Source organism: Schistocerca gregaria, chromosome 2, assembly GCF_023897955.1.
Source record: "Schistocerca gregaria isolate iqSchGreg1 chromosome 2, iqSchGreg1.2, whole genome shotgun sequence".
Taxonomy (NCBI): Eukaryota; Metazoa; Arthropoda; class Insecta; order Orthoptera; family Acrididae; genus Schistocerca; species Schistocerca gregaria.
This window is the reverse complement of record NC_064921.1, coordinates 725,697,011-725,717,521: the sequence shown is the minus strand read 5'-3', so window position 1 is coordinate 725,717,521 and position 20,511 is coordinate 725,697,011. Positions and strand designations below refer to the sequence as shown.

General features: G+C 36.8%; 1 protein-coding gene across 1 annotated transcript in view; it reads left to right on the top strand.

Moving 5' to 3' along the window:
- Nucleotides 1–20,511, top strand: part of LOC126334852 (FERM, ARHGEF and pleckstrin domain-containing protein 1) — a 648,075-nt gene that overhangs the window by 559,737 nt on the left and 67,827 nt on the right. The window contains exon 12 of the mRNA XM_049997520.1: nucleotides 15,208–15,325. Within this exon, the coding sequence (XP_049853477.1) occupies nucleotides 15,208–15,325 (118 nt within the window). The remainder of the gene's footprint in view (nucleotides 1–15,207; nucleotides 15,326–20,511) is intronic.

The following is a 20,511-nucleotide window of genomic DNA, read 5'->3' as shown; positions in this document are numbered from 1 at the left end:
TTTTCCATTTACTGTAAGTACAATTTTTTGTAATTGGAAGTTTTTCTGAGGCCAAATACTTTGACCACTCTGCAGTTAAATCCACATTTTTTTATGTTCTATTACCTACTGACAGTTTTCATGAGGAATGTGATTATTGAATTATCCACTGATACAAAGAAACAATGTATGCAAGTTCCAGATAGTGACAACAAACTTCATGTGCTATTGCATGTTTTTAAAGGACAGACTCTGTGGTTGTGAGATGATAAAAATGTTGTTTAGTAACAGTTGAACATAGAATTGTAATACTTTTTCCTTTGATAATTTTCTCCCCATGTGATGTAAAATGACCTAGTACAGTGAATTTAAAATAAAAAAGATAATTCAAATGGTGTCTGCATAGCATTATTAAAAAAAAACTAAATTACCTCACTTTCATAAACACAGTTTTAGATAATACACAAAATTAGTGTTGTAGAAATTGCTCTTGTCTGTTGGTGATTCTACATCTCTCCATTAGTTGCCATGTTTCCACATAATGTTAAAAAAATTGGTTCTAAATTTATAATGCTCACATACCACCATTCTGTTCACTATATAACTGGAAATTCAAAAATGAAACCTGTCTTCTGTGACAGCTTATAAATCAGATTTTTATTCTTGAAATGGCATAAAAAGGAGGTCATACATGAATATTATCAGAATTTGAGACAGTAATATCTACTTCGTCACAACTGAGACAGGAACACATGAAGAGAACTGAGTAAAACATTGTTTTTCCTTCATATTTTGGAGGGGGGAATTATTGCTTAATAAATGTGGAAAGAGGAGAATTTCACACAATATATATGAATTCACAGCCTTTCAGTGATGTGAGGTAATAAAATCTTCCCGAGTTTCCAGCTGCGTCAGGTCATTAAAATTCCACAAGCTTTTGACTGAGCTCTCCTCAACCATTGTTAACTGGTACATGACTGTTTGCTGCTGTGATCATGCCATTCTAAAGTTGTGCTGCTGGCTATGATGTCATTGCCACTATCTTCCTTGCCAAATATGGTAGTGTTTTCATCCTGTATCTATCGGGCCCACTTCAACCTCACAATGGCCAGGTCCCAGGCTGTGCAGAGCTGCAACCATTTAAGCACACATTGACGTCGTCATATTTCGGGTAGTTGGACAATATGGTGATGGGAAGTCCATTACCAATAGACATCCATTTTATGGAGAAATTTGAAGACATCACTTTGCACACGGCTCCAAAGCCAAGTTGCTTCTGTCGTTACATCAATGACACTTTTATCATCTGGTCCCTCCGACATGAAAACCTGGGGGAATTCTTACCCCACCAATGTGAAAAACTGGGAGAGTTCTTAGAACACTTGAATGGCATTCATGAGAATGTTAGATTTATGATGGAGTAGAGATAGATGCGGAATTGCCTTTCCTTGATGTCCTTGTTTGCTGAAAAACCAATGCGCACCTCAACCACAGTGTCTATAGGAAACATACACTCACAGATCGGCTTCTACACACTCTCAGCCACCACCACCTGGCAAAAAACATGGTGGTCTGAACACCCTATTCCATCATGCTTAGGTCCTTTCAGATGCTGAAAATCTGCTACTAGAACTAAGCTACCTCTAAAAAGTCTTCCGGATAAATGACTACAATCAGTGCCACATATCACAGGGTATTTCTGGTGAGATGTGCAGGAAAAACACCTCTAAAGAAGAGAGCAAAAAAACTTACATTTTTGTGTTTTTTGTGGCACAGCAGTGGGAAAGATTAACCGACCCTGAAGAAACACAAAATTTCATCAGTGTTAAGGCCCACAGCAAATGTACAACAGTTCATGAGGCCTGTGAAGGAAAATCTAGGGCTTAGAATGCCTGGAGTGTACAAGATAACATATCAGTTTGGCTGCTACTACATCGGCCAAACAGTGTGCACTGTGCAGCAATTTCAGATGGAACACAAGAGGTGCTTATGCCTATGCTATCATGAAAAATCAGCTGTGGCAGGACACACTTTAGAAAATGAAAACCGAATTCTGTTTGATGAAACATCTGTTGTTATGAGGACTAAGGGATTTTGGAAAGTGTTATAGAAGAAGCTATAGAATTATAAATATCTGAAAACACCATCTATAAGGACAGTGGATTGCAGCTCTGCATGGCCTGGAACCTGGCAATCATGAGATTGAAGCAGGTGGGAGGGATGTGAGACAGAAATATTACCATATTTGGCATGGAAGAGAGCACCAGTGATATCACAGCAGCAGCGTGGTTATAAAATGGTAAGGCCATGGTGACAAAGAACTCATTTACGACTTGACTGTAGCTGGGGAGAGCGTGGTCAAAAGCGCATGGGATTTTAACCACCTGATGTGGGTGGAAATCCTAGAAGATTTTACTAACTCACACAATATGTTTGTATTAAGACGGGCCAAAGCTGCCGGAAATAAATTGTAAATAAGAATGTCCTAATATGTTACAGGTTCCACAACCTTCCATCTTGCATTTCTCTTGAACAAGGCTTGTAGTGACTTACTGTTTCCGTCAGTTCCTGTGCATCTCTTCTGTTGTTTCCTTCATCTGTTTTCTGTATTTCCCTTTCTGAGAAGGAGTAGCATTTGAACAGTTCTGAAAGCAGTAGACATGGGTTTTATTAAATATATAGTTGTGCTTTGTTAACTGTGTTTCAGTTGTTCCTATTTCAGTATGTAATAAGCAGGCAGTTCACTTGCATTTAAAATGTTGTTGATTTTTCATGTGTTTGAATTCTAGTTGAGATCTTAATGTTGTGACTCAGTCCAAATGTATGTAAGATTTGTGTGTGTTTGTGTTTGTGTTTGTTGTGTGTGTGTGTGTGTGTGTGTGTGTGTGTGTGTGTGTGTGTGTGTGTGAGAGAGAGAGAGAGAGAGAGAGAGAAAGTAGAAATCACATATTAAATAAGTATACCATTGCTCAGTATTAAATAAAAAGATACAACTAGTTAATGAGAAAAAGGACATAAGGCATAATGTAACAGTTTACTGGCACTAAAAATCAGTAAAAATTAGGAGAAACTCAAACTGACAATGTAGTCTCAGTCTTCAGAGAGAAAAGTCATAGCTTTACAGTGAAGGAGTAAAAACAACAAAGAGGAGAATCTAAAAATTTGAGACAGATGTGAATGATTTAAATATAAATAAGTACTGGACATCTTTCTTAGAGCTACTCTGATGGTGATTCTGTCAATTTTGAAGGTTTGTCAGAACTGATCCCTGCGAAAGTGCACTGAAAAATTAGTGTGTTGTAGGTTTTTACTGCATTCAGACTTCGGAAAGCATTAAATTGTAACCATCATGCCCATATGTTTTTTGCTTCATTCACTGAACAGTTACTCTTCAGTGAAATAACCACTATGAACTCCTGGTAGTGTGTGTGTGTGTGTGTGTGTGTGTGTGAGAGAGAGAGAGAGAGAGAGAGAGAGAGAGAGATTTGGGGGGGGGGGGGGGGTGTTTCATGCCAAATTTCCCTATAACTGTTTGATGAGGTGGAGCTTGTTCTTGTGATTATCCCTGTTTTCTAAATACCACACTAATCATGAAGAGAAAGACGTATGTGTTACAACAAAGAGAAAATATCAAAAGGAGCATGTGTTCAAGAGTATTTTTCTCATTTCAAAGATGTGTATTATCACAGTTCCTGATAACAACAAAAGACAGATGAGTTTTATGTTCTTCTGCTGCTGTGGAATAAAGGAATTCATTGTCCAAGAAAGAATGAATACTAAATCACAACTAATGTTACATGTAAATGAATACAATAATGTTTATATGTAGTAATTTCAAATCTGTTAGACATGTACTACTATTCAAAGATATTAGTACCAGTTACTGCATATCAGTTGAGTCCCAAGTTTCTTTCTCATTTATGCTTACCTAATGGATATATTCAAATATTTTGTGTATTAGACTGGCATTTACAGTCACTTTGCCTCATGGTACCACGATATAAAAAAAAGAACAGAGATCTTCACTTCATCAAGTACGTCCATTGTGCCTATAATACGAAGGACTGTGAAGGAAAATTTAAGAAGATAGTGAGTAAGAATTCAGGTTAATTATGCATTTATTTTTGTCTTTACTTATGAATAACTGATAGTTAGTTTTCCCTTGATGTTTTGGGCAATGTAGGACTGGAATGTCTACAGCTCTAGAATAAGAATTTGCTTAATTGCATGAATATCTGATGAAGATTTACAATAAGCAGAGTCAAATTGATACTGATGATGCTCTTGTAGCAATTGTCATGAAAGGGAAGCTATAGTTGAAATGTTGTGTGGTGAAATTTATAATAAAATTAAGTATTTTTTTTTTTACTGACAGCAAGTATTATTACAATTCATAATAAATAAACATTTCTCAGAGATGCTTTTCTGATGAAGATATAGTACTACTGAAGTTCCTTGCAGGGTTTATCTACATTAGCCTAACTAAATCTGATTTCCAGTATTTAATGGGCCTTATTAATAAAGAGGGTTAAATAAAATTCTGCCACTGTGGGAGTTAAAGAAAATGATTGTTATAATCCAAGTCCATGTGAGGTAGATTAATTGTATCCTTTTGAGCATATATTGGTATTGAATAGAAAGCCCAAGCCCATCATTGTTAGGTCAGGAAAATTGCTGAAATTAGTTTTAAGAAAATAGATGTACTTCAGTCAAGGTAAAATTGGTTTTCTGAAATATAAAAGTAGAAATTACATAACACATTCTGATAAAAAATCACCAGTGAACTGTGTATTCATACCATTACTGTTTTGGTTGAATATAAATAATTTAAGGGTAAAGAAAACCACTCACTGACTTGCAGAGACATCAAGTCATCAACAGGCACAAACAAAAAAGAAGGAAAACTTGGTAGTTTTCAGTATGAATTCTGGCCTGCATAATGCCAGCTGGAAGCACCATGCCATGTTGCAGATCAGATGGGGTCTAGGGCGTAGTGGTAATTGTGTTTGGTGGGTTGGATAGAGTGGTTGAATAGGCAGGATGAGAAGTTGGAGTGGGTAGGTAGTGGCTTGGAGGCAGACACCTGGTTTGCTGCTAGAAATGCAGGAGGGAGGGATATGGGTACTCTGGCTAGAAACATGACTCACTTGTGCAAACATGACTCCCTTGTGCTGGAGCCGGTTGGCAGCGGTGCACGTTGAAGGGGTCATGGGGACGTGAACTGGGGAGTTTATCCCCTTCCTCATCCCAACAATTTGCTGCACACCTAACTTCTATATGCTATGTAGAATCCATAAACCCAACACTCCTGGATTCCTTATTTGTAACTGGTTATTGTGCTCTGGCACAAAGAATTTCCATTCTTGATGGCCAGCACCTTTAACCAACTGCCAGAAATGTAGCCTCTCACATCAAAGATATTAACCACTTCGTTCACCAACTTTCACCATCCCCATCCCTTACTTCCTGGATCCCTGCTTGTCATTGTTGATCCATCATGCCTATGGCCTTGCCACTATCAAATACTACCTCTCCCAATGTCCATCAACTCCAAACCACTACCTCATTCCTCCTCCTGAGTGGCATTCTACCTCATCTCCTTCTCATCCCTCCTAAAGTGGTGTTCCATTGCCTTCTCAACCTGCATAACATCCTACTCCGTGCCTATGCCACTCCCTCTCCCACTCGATCGCCACAAGGATCATATCTGTATGGAAGACCCAGGTGCAAGACCTCCTACATTTTTTGCTACAATCCTGTCACAGGCTTATCCTACACCACCAGATTCTGGGCCACTTGTGAAAGCAGTCATATGATATACCAACTCTGGTACAACCGCTGCACAGCTTTTTATGTTGGTATGACAGCCAACCAGCAGTCAATCAGAACGAATGACCCCTCCCAGTCTGTGACAAAGAACTAAGTCGAAAACCGTGTGGCACAACATGCAGCTTAACACATGTTTGATTTCTGTGACTGCTTCACAACCCAGACCATTTGCATCCTTCCTTTCACCACCAGCATTTCTGAATTATTCAGATGAGAGTTTTCCTTTTTTCCTTGCAGAACGTAATTCACTCTCAAAACCCTCCTGACCTCAGTAGTTGTTAACCCACAGGAGAAGGAGGGGGGAGGATGTGCGGCTGAGAGACAGAGAGAAAAGAGAGAGAGAGAGAGAGAGAGAGAGAGAGTACACCAGCTCAAGAAAGGGTTCGTTCTGAAAGCTAGCAAATTTTCCTTTCCTTCTGTTTTGTGTATGTCTGTCAACAACTCAACACCTATTCGGTGAGTGGTCTCCTTTATTTCTTAATTATTTATCTTTGCTGTTATATTATCTGGTGTTATTTTCCTTTGTCTTCTTGAAGGTCAGTACGTTTTCATATTAAAAAAATTATTTTTGAATAACATGTCTCCATTGGGTCAACCTTCTGAACTCTGCAAGTAAAAATATTTATAACAGCTTCATACTGTGTGTATGATTTCATATTCCTGGAGTACTGCAAAGACTGTCATATTTCTGTAGATTTATTCTCACTCCACAGATGTACTGTTACTAGAAACGAGTGTTCTTTGTTATAACATGCATGGGTCAGTAATAGACTAACTTAATATTGTGGAGTGTGCTCCTTTATGTTCCTGGAAGCTTTTAAAGACAAAACATTTGCTTTACTCACATACTTATTAAGGTGCATTTCCTCCTTAGTACTTCACCTCAGTGTTCATGTAACTGTGATAATGTTGGTATAGTTGTTCAAACCACTCATGCAGCATTTCATCAGAAAGTGTCCTCACACAGTATGTATCTTTTCATCACTTCCAAATTATATGTGGATTTCTTTAAAAAAAAAAAAAAAACTGTGGGAAGACGAGAAAATTAGTAGGCTGAAGGTCTGGGGTGAGTAGGGCAGATGTTGTGGTATAACAACATTACACTTCGCTAAACTGTTTTTATCCAGTCATGACTACTTTCCATGGCATGTTGTCATTCAGCAAAAGCCAATTCTTCACACCACCTTTTATTTGACAAATTTATTTTCATACCTCTTTCCGTAGGCTATGAACTACATGGAACTGGAACAGGTGAGTTTGTTGTGGTTATTGCAGATCTTCCCTTCTTCGGCAGAAATTGTTCATGGAATATCCTTCTCTTTCCTTTTTTTCTACATTTGTGTACCTTACTATTATTGTCATCTGTCTACAGAAGTTTTGGACTTTTAATGTTCACAAATTAATGTTTCTGTTGATGTCAGTTATTGACTTGTATCTAATTTGATCTTGGTAAGCATCACAGTACATCTCATTTTCTAATGTGAATGTCCCACCAAATTTTTCTAGAAATAGACTGGATATTAACTTGCAGTTGTTACTAATTTCAATACAGTTATTTCAAATAATTCTGAATGGAGTAGCAAAATATGTATGATATTTTATGCAGTTCAGTCTATCTCGAATAATCCATGTATACAAAACGTATAAAATTAACTTTTTTTGGGAATAGCTGACGATGAAAGTATCACTGATTAGTTTAACAATCCAATCCCACTCCAATATTGAAAAATGTGATTGAGCTTGTCACATTTAGAATCAGATTCTCTACTAGCTTGCTGTAGAGGACTAAAAACATCAGTAGCAAGGGGAAGGGCTAGCAGATTTGGTTTACATAGTAATGATAACAATTTATCTAGAAAGTTATTTCTTAACAATTGCCTTGTTGAAAGAGAACATACAGCAAATGATGCCAGTGATTCTTGGCAGAGCTGCAGGCTCATTACTGATATATGAGAAACTAAAGACATGTTCAAAAGAAGGAACAAAATCTTTGTTTTAGAAGACAGTTGCATTACAAGAGGAATTAAAAAATTTCCTGGGCAATGCCATGAATGATCAGGAAGAATCTTGTAATAACACGTTTTGCTAAGTGAGAACATGTCGATTTGTTTTAGTGTAACTGAGACTTCAGTGATCTTCACATTCATGAAGAGTGCTGCACATTTCTTGCAATCAGTATAGTGTAAATAACTCCCACATGTAGAATGATCACATAAATGTTTTGTGGGTTCACAATCAAATAATGTAAAGCTTTTTTCTTGTAAAATTTATTTATGATTAAAATGATTCAATCATGTTTAAACAAAAAATTACCCAAGTAACATCTGCTACTAATGTCATTCTTGAAATTGTCCACTACTTCTATCATGGATGTGATGACAGTGACCACTTGTCATATTACTGTCTTTTGTTGTTCAGTAATTCCTGGATGATGTTGAGTGACCTTAGATTTTAGAGTTAGCCTCTCAAAAAAATTCATACACAGTTACCTCGTGGTTATGGGACAGTTGTTTGAAAATCGGAAATGAGCGCTGAGGATAGCTGCTTGTGGCCCATCCTGTTAAAAACGCTCATTCTGTTGGCGTTGCAGAATGGCCTATAAAATGTCACAGTATCAACCTGAAACCACAATTTCTGTCATATTTTCCTTCTTTTTTTAATTTTTATTTATTTATTTATTTATTTTTTACTTGCTGTAGTGCAAACCGTATCCACCAAATTTACACAAGACTGCTCAATAAAGCTATGTGATAAATGTTGATGTTGAAGAGGGTTACTGGCTGGTCAGTACGCAAGTCTGCATTGTCAAGCAGGTGAAAATATATGGCATAACCAATCAACACGAATAGCTGCAACAGTGTATCATCAGTAATGGATGGCACGTGAGTGATGATGTAACTGAAAGAAACTTTGCCATAAAAATTTTTAAGTTTTATTTTTATTGTCTGTCAAAATGTGAGAGAGGTCCTGTAATGCAGGAATTATTTCTGTTGCTCTCTGAATTAGTGAAAGTATTAACTGTACATCCAATAATGAAAGAGATTACTGTATCACTAGTAAGACACAAGTAACTAGAGGGGATTTCCACACTTAATACTTCGCTGTCGTAGTATCTCTTCTCTCCACACTGCTTACTAGTAAAGTCTCCAAGGCCAGTTTTTCTCCTTCATGACTTTATGGCATTAGAAGATATTTTGGCAGTCATAATTGATTAAAGGCACATGAAGTGTGGGCAATTAAATAATTATTAAAATTAAGAAAATTAGTTATTCATCATTCCATAGTCAGGTAACAGAGCTTATGGTATAAAATTATTAGCAGCATTGATTCCTTTTAAGAATCTACTTTTTCTTGAACTGTAGACATCCAGTTTCTTTTTAATAATCTTTGTAGTGAATGAATGCCAAACATTTAAGTAAATTTCATAGTTGTATTTTGTATTATTCTGCTTTATTTCATTCTGTTTGCCTATTGTTTGCCTATTGCACATAAGCATGCTAATTTGCAAGCTGTAGTTTACTTCTGTTGTTTTGTATTTACTGTCTCTGTATGATTTGAAATCGATGACAGTGAAACTAGCACAGCTTAAGAAATATTGTGCTGTTGATCTTGTGATGTATGAATTAATTATTTAAAAGGGTCAGGTGCTATTCCCTGTCATATTTGTGTCACTGCATGGCTGTTTTTTTAGTGTGCTTGTATGTGAATGCCGCAAGGAACAGTGGTGATATGGAGGGAATATGAAGGAAAGAATGGAGAGAAAGAGAGAGAAAATGATTTACAGTGATGTCTCATCAAATTCAGGTTTATGTTTCTGTAATGATGGTTTGTGCAAATGCCATAAAACTAATGTCTTTAGAAAGAAAATAATTTTACACTCTTTAAAAATAAGTGATTGGCACTCATAATTTCATCAGCCAGCTTACTCATAAACTGCATATTAGAAATTGTTTTACGATTTTGAAACATGAATAAAAGAAAGTCACAGCTGTGTTTTTTATATATTCAGATATACTATTTTCTACTCTTTTAATTTGATTTTGCTTATTCATGCACATAGTAATCACAGTCTTTCCATGTAGTGTTCGCATGACTGTAATTTTGCTTAACTTTTGGCTGGGCTGCATTGTGAAAAAAATAATTTTTAGGTCTTTTGTTACTGTTTGTAACCTTTAACAGAACAACTGAAATCTGTTAATGGCTGTCTCCATATCTCCTCAAGAATTATAGAGTTTTATTGGCTTATGGGTGAAATGGTAGTTCAGAAAATTAAAGCTAAATGTAATATTTTAAACTATACTGTTGTAATCATGTATATTTTAATTTTCAAGCATATCTAAACAAGACAAACAAGTTTAAATTCTGCCTGTAATGTTACATTAAAATTGTGCTGAACACAGATAGAAATCTGTTTCTTTTTTAATTTTTTTTACTTAGTAAAATTAATGCCTCTGAATTCCATTGTTCCATACCTTTATTGTGTTGGTATTGGCTGTATGTAGCATGCAGAATGGTGATAACAAAAAATAATTTTATTGTGAAAATATTGAGCTTATTACATGCATAATTTTTTGGTCTGTTATTTGAGATAATAAGTGGAGACAGATCTATGTGAAGGACAGCTTTTTACTCAAAGGGAAGTGATAGAGTCCATTATGCATTCTTGTTTCTGAGATATTTGAATCTGAGAGCAGAGGCTAGAAATATTTTATTTAATTTCTTCTAGAGAATTATGACTTGCAACCTATGTCTGATATTCTAACAGATTCCTTTCTTTCTTTCTTTCTTTCTTTCTTTCTTTCTTTTTACTTAAATATTTTAATTTTGCTGTGATATTTATGGCTGAATGTTACAGAAAACCATTTTATCTATCTTCATCAACAGTACAGCCAACAAAATGCTATTCATTGGACTTTTTAGTTCATTTCATATAATACTACCCCAGTTTACCTTTTGGAACAGGTGCACAATTCATAACTGTTTTCAATTAAAGAAGTCTTGAATAAGCTTCAACTTGTCACAGTTAGATTTGTGAAAGATTTTCTTTACGCCATGACCAGTGTTCGATGAAGGCCTATTATTAGACATCTTCATTTTCTTGATGTTACTTTTGCACTCCAAAGATGCATGGCAAGCTACTTGTAAACACTGTGACAAAAAAGGAAATATTTTAATGTAAATACAGTTAAAAATTAACAAACACTGTAAATATTTTTGAAGTAAAAAACAGGTATTCCTCCAGCACATTTAGGCTTGACTGTTGACCGGCTAACATATTTCACTTTCATGCTCCAGGAGGCACTGTTGTGAAATTAAGCTCACTGTGTTAAATAACAAAACAATATGCCTTGTGGGTACACAGGGTTGGCAGTTAGTCAAGTGGCTAATTTCTATGTGTTCATTTGGATCAGAAACTTTTTGCCCACTTTTAAGACCAAATTAAACAATGGAAAATCCAATATGGAATACCAACACTATTATGGAAAGGATAGATTGCTAGTCACCGTGTAGGGGAGAAGTTGAGAGGCAGACAGGCCCAACAACAAAGACCTTCTTCCGAAATAGAGAACACTCACATGTTCACACAAGTGCAACTCACTCACACGTGACCACTGTGTCTGGCTGCTGTGGCCAGGATGCAAACAGCAACTGCACCTGACAGGTGAAACAATCTAGTGAGGGTGGTAGGGGTAAGGAAGTGGCTTGGTGGTGGGGGTGGGGGGGATGAAGGGATAACAGGGTAGGGTTGGGGTAAGGTATAGCACTGCATGTGGGAGCATGAAGGGGGACATGGTGGGGACAGGTAGTGCTCTAGTGCTTATAGGTGCTATCAGGAGGTTTGGGAGGGGGAGGGGGAGCAGTAGAGAAGGGGGGAGGGGGGAAACTAGTGAGTGTGTTAACGGAATAGAAGGCTGTGAAGGACTGGGGTGAGAACAGGGAAGGAGATATGTAGCTTGAGAACAAGAACTAGTGAATGTTGAGACCAGTGGTGTTAAGGGAAAGTAGGATATGTTGTATGAATAGTTCCTACCTGCGCATTGTAGGAAAGCTGTTGTTGGCAGGAAGGACTAGATGGTGCAGGCTGTGAAGCAGGAGGGAGGTACATTCAATTAGTGCTTCACAGCCTGCACCATCTGGGTCCTTCCTAACAACACCAGTTTTCTGAACTGCACAGATGGGACAATACAAGGTTATTATAAATAATTGAATCAATTTCACAGATATGCTGAAGCTATATTATTTGACATATTGTCACAGGGCTTTGCACATATGTAGAAAATGTTATATACTTTACAATTGCTCCATATGTGCCTCCCTTCTGATACAGCAGATATCAAGTCGATAATCAAGTTCTTTCTGCATTCAGTGCAGCATGTGTCTATCAATCTGTTCAAAAACACTGATGATGCAAGCTCTTAGTTCTGGTAAGTCTTTTGGTAGAGGAGGCAGAAACATGCAATCTTTCACATAAACCCACACAAAAAAAATACATGGGGTTAGCTCCAGAGAGTGTGGAGGCCGTTAAATGTATTGCTGAACATCAGCCGCACAGTGACTGATCAATCAGTTTCCCAATTTCCTGTTTAATTATTCATCAACATCATGGTGGAGTGCTATGGAGCAAAATCCAGCTGGTAGATAAAGTCCACACACTTGATCTCCAGTTGTGGCATGAGCCAATTTCCCAGCATGTCTAGATATAACAGTCTTTTCACAGAAGAAAAGGGGACTCTATATTTTAAAACGTAAGACTGCACAGAATACTTTAAATTTTGGTTGATCTCAAATGTGCTGAATGATAGTGTGGAGATTCTGTGCCCCCAGATTTGCACATTATACCTATTCACTGCGCCATTCTCAAAAAATGTTGATTCATTACTGAAGATGAGTGTCTCATAAAATACTTCCTCTTCCATAAGCTGTTGCAATTGTGCTGCAAATTAAGTGTCCGACTTTGTGATCGGGAGTCAGGAGTTGTTGCAATTGCAAGTGGCTTCAGCTTCACTTGTTTCCTTAAGATTTTCCAAATAGTTGAATGCATTATGTCCAATTCTCTGCTTGCGCTATTTGTCAATTTCTGTGGACTACATACAAAACTCTTCTGCACGTGGCCAACTGTTTCTTCACTCACTGCAGGCTGCTGCTCTTGCAGAGGCATCCTGAAGTTTTAATGTGCACAATCACTGAATGGAATTGGCAGAATATGGATATTTGTTGAACTTTGTTCTCAAGTGTCATTGCACTGTCATGGAAGATTGATGGAAATGTGTTTCAAGCACAACATAAGATTTCTCGGCATCTGTTGCCTTCTTGCCTAACTGCTCACTGCTGGATTCTCATAGCCGAAATCTGAAGTGTGGCTGCAACAATACAAAAGTTTTTGAATATTTGTGTGTGTTTGTTACTATATGTCACTACAGTGAATTCATGAAGTCACTTCAATCATTTATAATAACGTTGTAAATCCTACATTTTTGTAACTGCCCTGCCCTCACGCTTTACTAGTCCCTGTCGTCCACCTACCTGTTCGATCCCTGCTCACACGCCAGCACTACACAGCCTTCTATTCCACTAACACATCCACTACTCTTTTTTGCCCTTTTCTATTTCTCTCCTTTACCACTTCGGTCTCGCCCCCCCCCCCCCCTCCATCCCCCCCAAACCTCCCAATTGTGCCTCACAGTCCTACCCTGCACCCACTACATCCCTGCCTGCTCCCACAAGCAGCACTAAACCTTCCCCCACCCCTAATCTGTTATGCCTCCCCCTCCCCATCCCATGCCACGTCCTTACACCACCAATCATGCTACGTTGCTTCTCCTATCAGACATAGTTGCTGTGCACATGCTGGCAACAGAAGACAGAGACTGTTGTAGTGTGTGTGGGAGTTGTGCTTGTGCGAATGGGTGTGTGTTTTCTACTTCAGAAGAAGGCTTTTATCTGAAAACTTAAATTTTCCTCTATATGGTGAGCAGCAATTTATTCTTTCCATAATATTTTAGACTAAGCTGTTTGTTGGCTTAAAATATTAGACAAGAATATGTTGTTTGCTGCCACCATTTTCCTATATTTATGAGCTGTTTTCCTGGCACTGCTTTATTTACGTGTTCCATAGATTTTGTCTGAGATAACTTGGTATGATATGGAATATGGCAGTTGGTTTATAAGTAATATTTAAATTATTAAATTTTTTCAGTAATTTTAACTTACAATGAAATGTAATAAATGTGATCCTTACCATATAGATACTATCTGTTCGGAACATGAATGTGATAATACGGGTGCTGAATAAATAAATGTAAATAAATAAATAAAACTTCATTTATGATGTAGTAGGAGATGTCAAGCGGTAATGATTTCAGTCTAAAAACAAACTTTTATCTGCCAGCATCTTTAATTTGAGACAAATGTAGTCAAATGTTTTTACGTCATCATACTTCATTCCTTTCTACACATGAAAGTGGTTATATCTTGGACAGTGGAAGTTATTTTTGTTTCTGGTGCTACGTGAATGACTGTTATTCTCAGTCTGTAACTAGTTCTTCATAAGAAAAACTTCATTAGAGAGTTACTGCACCAGGCTATTGTTAGTGTGACTTGTTTTTAAAATAGTTAGCTACATGCTGTTCCAAGGTAGACATCTTATGGCGTCATTAGAATTAGTGGAACAATCAGTTTTTCTGTCTGTGTGCGGAATTTTATCAGAAAATTACATTTTTGGTCCTGTGGTTGTGACTATAACTTTAAAATTGCAGGTAGTATTTTAATGAATTAGGGACAAATACAAGTAAATTGAAAGTGCACATGGGAGGAATGATACTAAAATACCTCACTTTCCAGAACTTGCAGTAGTTGTTGATTGTCAGCTAAGAATACTTTTGTGTGTTGGAAAAAAAGGAAAACAATTGTTTATATATACATTTCTTTGCAATTAGGATTGTTATTGTGTCTTAAATCCTCAAGACTAAATTTGTTGTTTGATACTAACACTTCATAATTAATACCATTCACATGCATAGTTTAGTCTTGGCATGTTTATTCAAATTTGTGTACCCTTTAGTTGATATTGCGAAGCAAATATAACTCTATTGTAGTCAGTTTCTCCTTCAAATTTTCATGAGACATTTGTTTTCTATGATTTTTTCATTTTTTTATGCTTTCTGTGTTCAGTATTATTTGCAGAAATAGTTTTCAGTATAGAATTCTTTGCATTGATTTGAATACCATTGACTTTTAAAATTTCACCCAGTAGTATGAGTTTGTTTTTGCAGACATTGGATGCTTTATCATTATGCAAACTCTTATACCCAGTATTTCATTATTCTTACTTGCACAAACTGTGTTTATTCATTTTTGAATGTCCAGTCTTTAAAATTTATTTTGTTTGTTTTACTTTAGGGCTTGAAGTCTTAGAAAATGTCACACCAAATGAAGGGAAGAAAGGCCATCCATTCCTTGCTGCATCAACACCAAATCACAGTGCCAGAAATAATGGTGACATCTCAACAAATCATATGTAAGCTTGTTAGAAATGTGTATTAATATTTTAGTTGTAGTGCTGTGGAGAGAGAGAGAGAGAGAGAGAGAGAGAGAGGGAGAGAGAGAGAGGAATAGATACATGCTTTAACAGAATATTCTTATCTCTAAGTTTTATTGAATAAATAGTTCATTTATCTTAGATGCTGCAAAATTAATGTCCAGTTCAGGCATTGTGCTATGCAGGCTGCAGCTGTGTTAACCCATAAGGCAATTTCTTTTTCCTTTCATTCTTCAACGTTTTGTTATCTGCTTCTTAAGTTTGGAATAGGATAAGAAACAAGTGCTACATGCAAAAAATACAGTATGCCTAACCTTCCACACCATTCAGAACAGAATTCTCCAGGTTCCAACAGTAACACTAAGTGGCAGCAATGTACAATTCTTTGGGACTGACATCACTGATACATTCACGTGGAAAAACTGCACTGACATCATTAGTTCAAGGCTAAGCAAAATTTGTTTTATACTCCACTCAGTGAGGGAAGTGTTGAATTCCAGCTCATTGACAAGCATGTATTATACTCTTTTTCTATTCAGTACTATGCTATGGAATTATTTTTCATGGTCATAGTTCTGAATCAGGGAAATTATTTATACTGCCAAAAAGATGCAATCAGAATAATCCTGTGCAAAATGCAAAGTAAATGTGTAAACCACTTTTAAAAAAATTAAGCATACTACTTATCCCTAGCCAATGTTTTATTAAACAAAACATCAGTAAATTGCACAGGAATCTGGGCAGTCACCATCATGATACAAGGTGTAAAAAATTGTCAAGACTATTTCCCTATTTAACTGAACTGTATATCAACAGTTTTAAACTGTACAACGATATTTTTATTATGTTTCAAAGTTAACTGTGTCATTAGGAATAACCTATTGTCTGTTAACGAACTTTTGCTGTTTGATTATAACCAGCAATATTATTTGAACTTTTCTTACTCTGGTATTATTATGAAAACATATGTAATTTTTACACAAGTTTTTACTAAATTTAAAACTATTACTAAATGTACCATGTCTAATTTCAAGTCTTCTGTAGCCTTTCGATGGCTCTACACCTCTACATTCTTTCAGTTGTTGTTATTTAAAATTTTAATATAACTGCTTTGTGGCAAATTTCGTTTCCTGTTCCACACATTGATGCCATGTGGACAGTTGTCACTTCATGTTGTTAGATGAAAGTTGAAGTAGTTGACATGGAATCTTGTAATTATTTTTTAACTTTGTTGCATATCTGATGCTGTCTGTGCCTAACATCCAACAAAGTGATTTGGAAAGACAACATTCATTGAAGGACATTGCAAAATGTGGGAGACCAAAGTTCTAAAGTTGTCTTAGCAACCATGTTTACTGCTCAGAGTTACAAGAGACCAATTGATTGCTCTCAGTTCTACAATATTTGTTGTACTATGATACCCCATGAACCGTTGAGCTCACTGTTGGTGGAGAGGCTTGCATGCCTCAGTGATACACATAGTTGTACCATACGTGCAATCACAGTGGAGGGGTCTGTTGATAGGCCAGAAAAATATGTTTCCTGAAGAGGGGCAACTGCCTTTTCAGTTGCTTCCAGGGTAACAGTCTGAATGATTGGCTGATATGGCCTTGTAACATAACCAAAACAGTGTTGCTGTCCTGGTACTGCAAACAACTGAAAGCAAGGGGAAGCTACAGCCATAATTTTTCCCAAGTGCATGCAGCTCTACTACATGGTATCCTCTTCTCCATTTGGATCTCTGGGTGGGGATGAGTTGAAAAGCATAGTGAATGCATTATTGTAGCCAAGATAAACACAGAGCCCATACCCACCACAGTTGTACAAGTTCATATGCCAACTAACTCCACAGACGAGGAGGAGGTTGAGAAAATGTATGATGAGATAAAAGAAGTTATTCAGATAGTTAAGGGAGCCAAAAATTTAATAGTCATGAGGGACTGGAATTTGATAGTAGGGAAACAAAGAGAAGAAAAAGCATTAGGTGAATATGGACTGGGGGAAACCAGAGTTTTAATTGTAAGACATTTCAGGGGCAGATGTGGAGTCTGACCACAATTTATTAGTTATGATCTGCAGATTAAAACTGAAGGAAATGTAAAAAGGCAGAAACCTGGATAAACTGAAAGAACCAGAGGTTGTAGAGGATTTCAGAGGGAGAATCAGGGAATGATTGACAAGAACAGGGGAAAGGAATACAATAGAAGAATAATGGGTAGGTTAGAGAGATAAAATAGTGAAGGCAGCCAAGGATCAAGTAGGTAAAAAGACAAGGGATAGTAGAAATCCTTGGGTTACACAAGAGATATTGAATTTATTCAATGAAAGGAGAAAATATAAAAATGTGTAAATGAAGTCTAAAAAATGAGACTGACAGGAAGAGCAAAATGGCTAAGCAGGAATGGCTAGGGGACAAATGTAAGGATGTAGAAGCATATATCATTAGGAGTAAGAAATATACTGCCTACAGGAAAATTAAAGAGACGTTAGGAGAAAAAAGAACCACCAGTATCAATATCAAAAGCTCATATGGAAAACCAGTTCTAAGCAAAGAAGGGAAAGCAGAAAGGTGAAAGAGTATGCACAAGGTCTGAACAAGAGAGATGTACTTGAGGGCAATATTATGCGAGTAAAAGAGGATGTAGAGGAAGATGAGAAGGGAGATACGATACTGCATGAAGAATTTGACAAAGCTATGGGAGTAGACAACATTCCGTTGGAGCTACTGATAGCCTTGGGAGAGCCAGCCATGACAAAACTCTTCCATCTGATGGGCAGGATGTATGACACAGGTGAAATACCCTCAGACTTAAGAAGAAAATAATAATCCGAATTTCAAAGAAGGTGCTGACAGGTGTGAAAATTATCTATCAGTTTAATTAGTCATGGCTGCAAAATATTATCACAAATCGTTTACAGAAGAATGGAAAAACTGGTAGAAGCCAGTCTTGGGGAAGACCAGTTTGGATTATAGAGAAATGTAGGAATATGTGAGGAAATATTGGCTCTACCACTTCTCATAGAATATAGATTAAGGAAAGGCAAACCTACGTTTATAACATTTGTGGACTTAGAGAAAGCTTTTGACAATGTTGACTGGAACACACTCTTTCAAATTCCAAAGGTGGCAGGGGTAAAATACAAGGAGCGAAAGGCTATTTACAATTTGTACAGAAACCAGATAGCAGTTATGAGTCGAGGGGCAAGCAGTGGTTATTCAATCTGTATATTGAGCAAGCAGTAAAGGAAACAAAAGATAAAATTGGAATATAAATTAAGGTCTATGGAGAAGTAATAAAAACTTTGAGGTTTGCTAACAACATTGTAATTCCGGCTGAGAGAGCAAAGGACCTGGAAGAGTAGTTGAACAGAACGGACAGTATCTTGGAAGGAGGATATACGATAAACATCAACAAAAGCAAAATGAGGATAATGGAATGTGGTAGCATTAAATCAGGGGATGCTGAGGGAATTAGTTTAGGAAATGAGACACTTAAAGTAGTAAACGAGTTTTTCTGTTTGGGAAGCAAAATAACTGATGATGGTCATAGTAGGGAGGTTATAAAATGTAGACTGGCAGTGACAAGAAAAGGGTTTCTGAAGATGAGAAATTTGTTAACATCGAGTTTAGATTTAAAAGTCAGGAAGTCCTTTTTAAAAGTATTTGTATGTAGTGAAACATGGACGATTAACAGTTTAGATAAGAAGAGAATAGAAGCTTTTGAAATGTTGTTCTACAGAAGAATGCAGAAGATTAGATGGGTAGATCATGTAACTAATGAGGAGGTACTGAAAAGAATTGGGGAGAAGAAAAATTTGTGGTACAACCTGACTAAAAGAAGTCAGGGGGAAGAATCCAGCTGGCCCACGTGGTGAAACAGGCACTGAGGTCATGATTCTCATGTTGTAGAGCATGCTCTGCAACAGGATATTGCATGTTGACAGTATACTTCCTCTGCCCATGCCCATTCATCCTAATTGATAATTTGGTGGTAGTCACACCGATGTAAAAGGCTGAACAGAGTTTGCATAACCACTGCTATACAACAGGTGGTTCTCCCTTTGATAGTATATATTTTGCCAGTTGATACATTCAAGACCAGGATAATACTGGGTGACAAGTGGTGTGCTCCAAAGTTGTTATCTGTTTTGAGTTGTTTACATATTGTAGCTGAAAAATAAAATAAAATATACGAGGGTCATCCAAAAAGTAAGTTATGTTTCTATTTCCATCCGCAGCAACACTATGATTGCAGTTCCGAGCATGCGCGACACTTACTCTGACTCAAGGAGAAGATATGTATGCCATTTTCAGATCACTGCTGTCAACTTGTGCTTTGTAGTGCTTCTTTATAATGTCAGGTGTATTTGAAAATGCCGCTGCATGTGAAATCAGATCCATGATTCATTTTCTAAATGCAAAGGACTTTATGCCAAAGGAAATTCATAGGCTAATCTGTGAAATTTATGGACAAAATGCTATGAGTGATTCAGTGGTTAGACTGTTCAGACTGTTCAATGAAGGATATGATCAAACACACGATGAAAAACGTAGTGGACACCCATCTGTGGTTACTGATCAACTGGTTCACGCAATTGAAGATAAGATTAAGCACAACTGTAAGTTTACACTTATTGCCCTTGCTATGGAAGTTCTGCAAATCTCATGATCCTTGGTGGTCAACACTTCAATGATGATGATGATGAGCTGAAAAAATATGTTATCACATGGTTGAATACACAGGCGGCAACCTTCTATGAAGAAGGCATGCAAAAACGTATGCCACACCATGACAAGTGCCTACAAACATTTCGTAGGCTATGGAGAAAAGTAGTTTAACAGTTGTAGAGTTTTGTACAATAAATATTTTTTCTATATCTGTACACATTTTTTTTGTATAACCAAATGGAACTTACTTTGTGAACATAATTGTATAATGCTACACTGAAAGGCAATAGTTATAATTTAAATACAGTATATATTTCAGTATTGTATGCTTACCATATATAAATTTTCCAATCTTTGTACTGGGCTGCCACACCACAGCAAATTTACATGAAAAACTATAGTCTACAATAGAAATTTCAGGCATAAATTTGGAAGAAATAGTGTATAGTGTAATACATATTTAACGGACAAACTGTGTATGCATTTTAATGTTGTA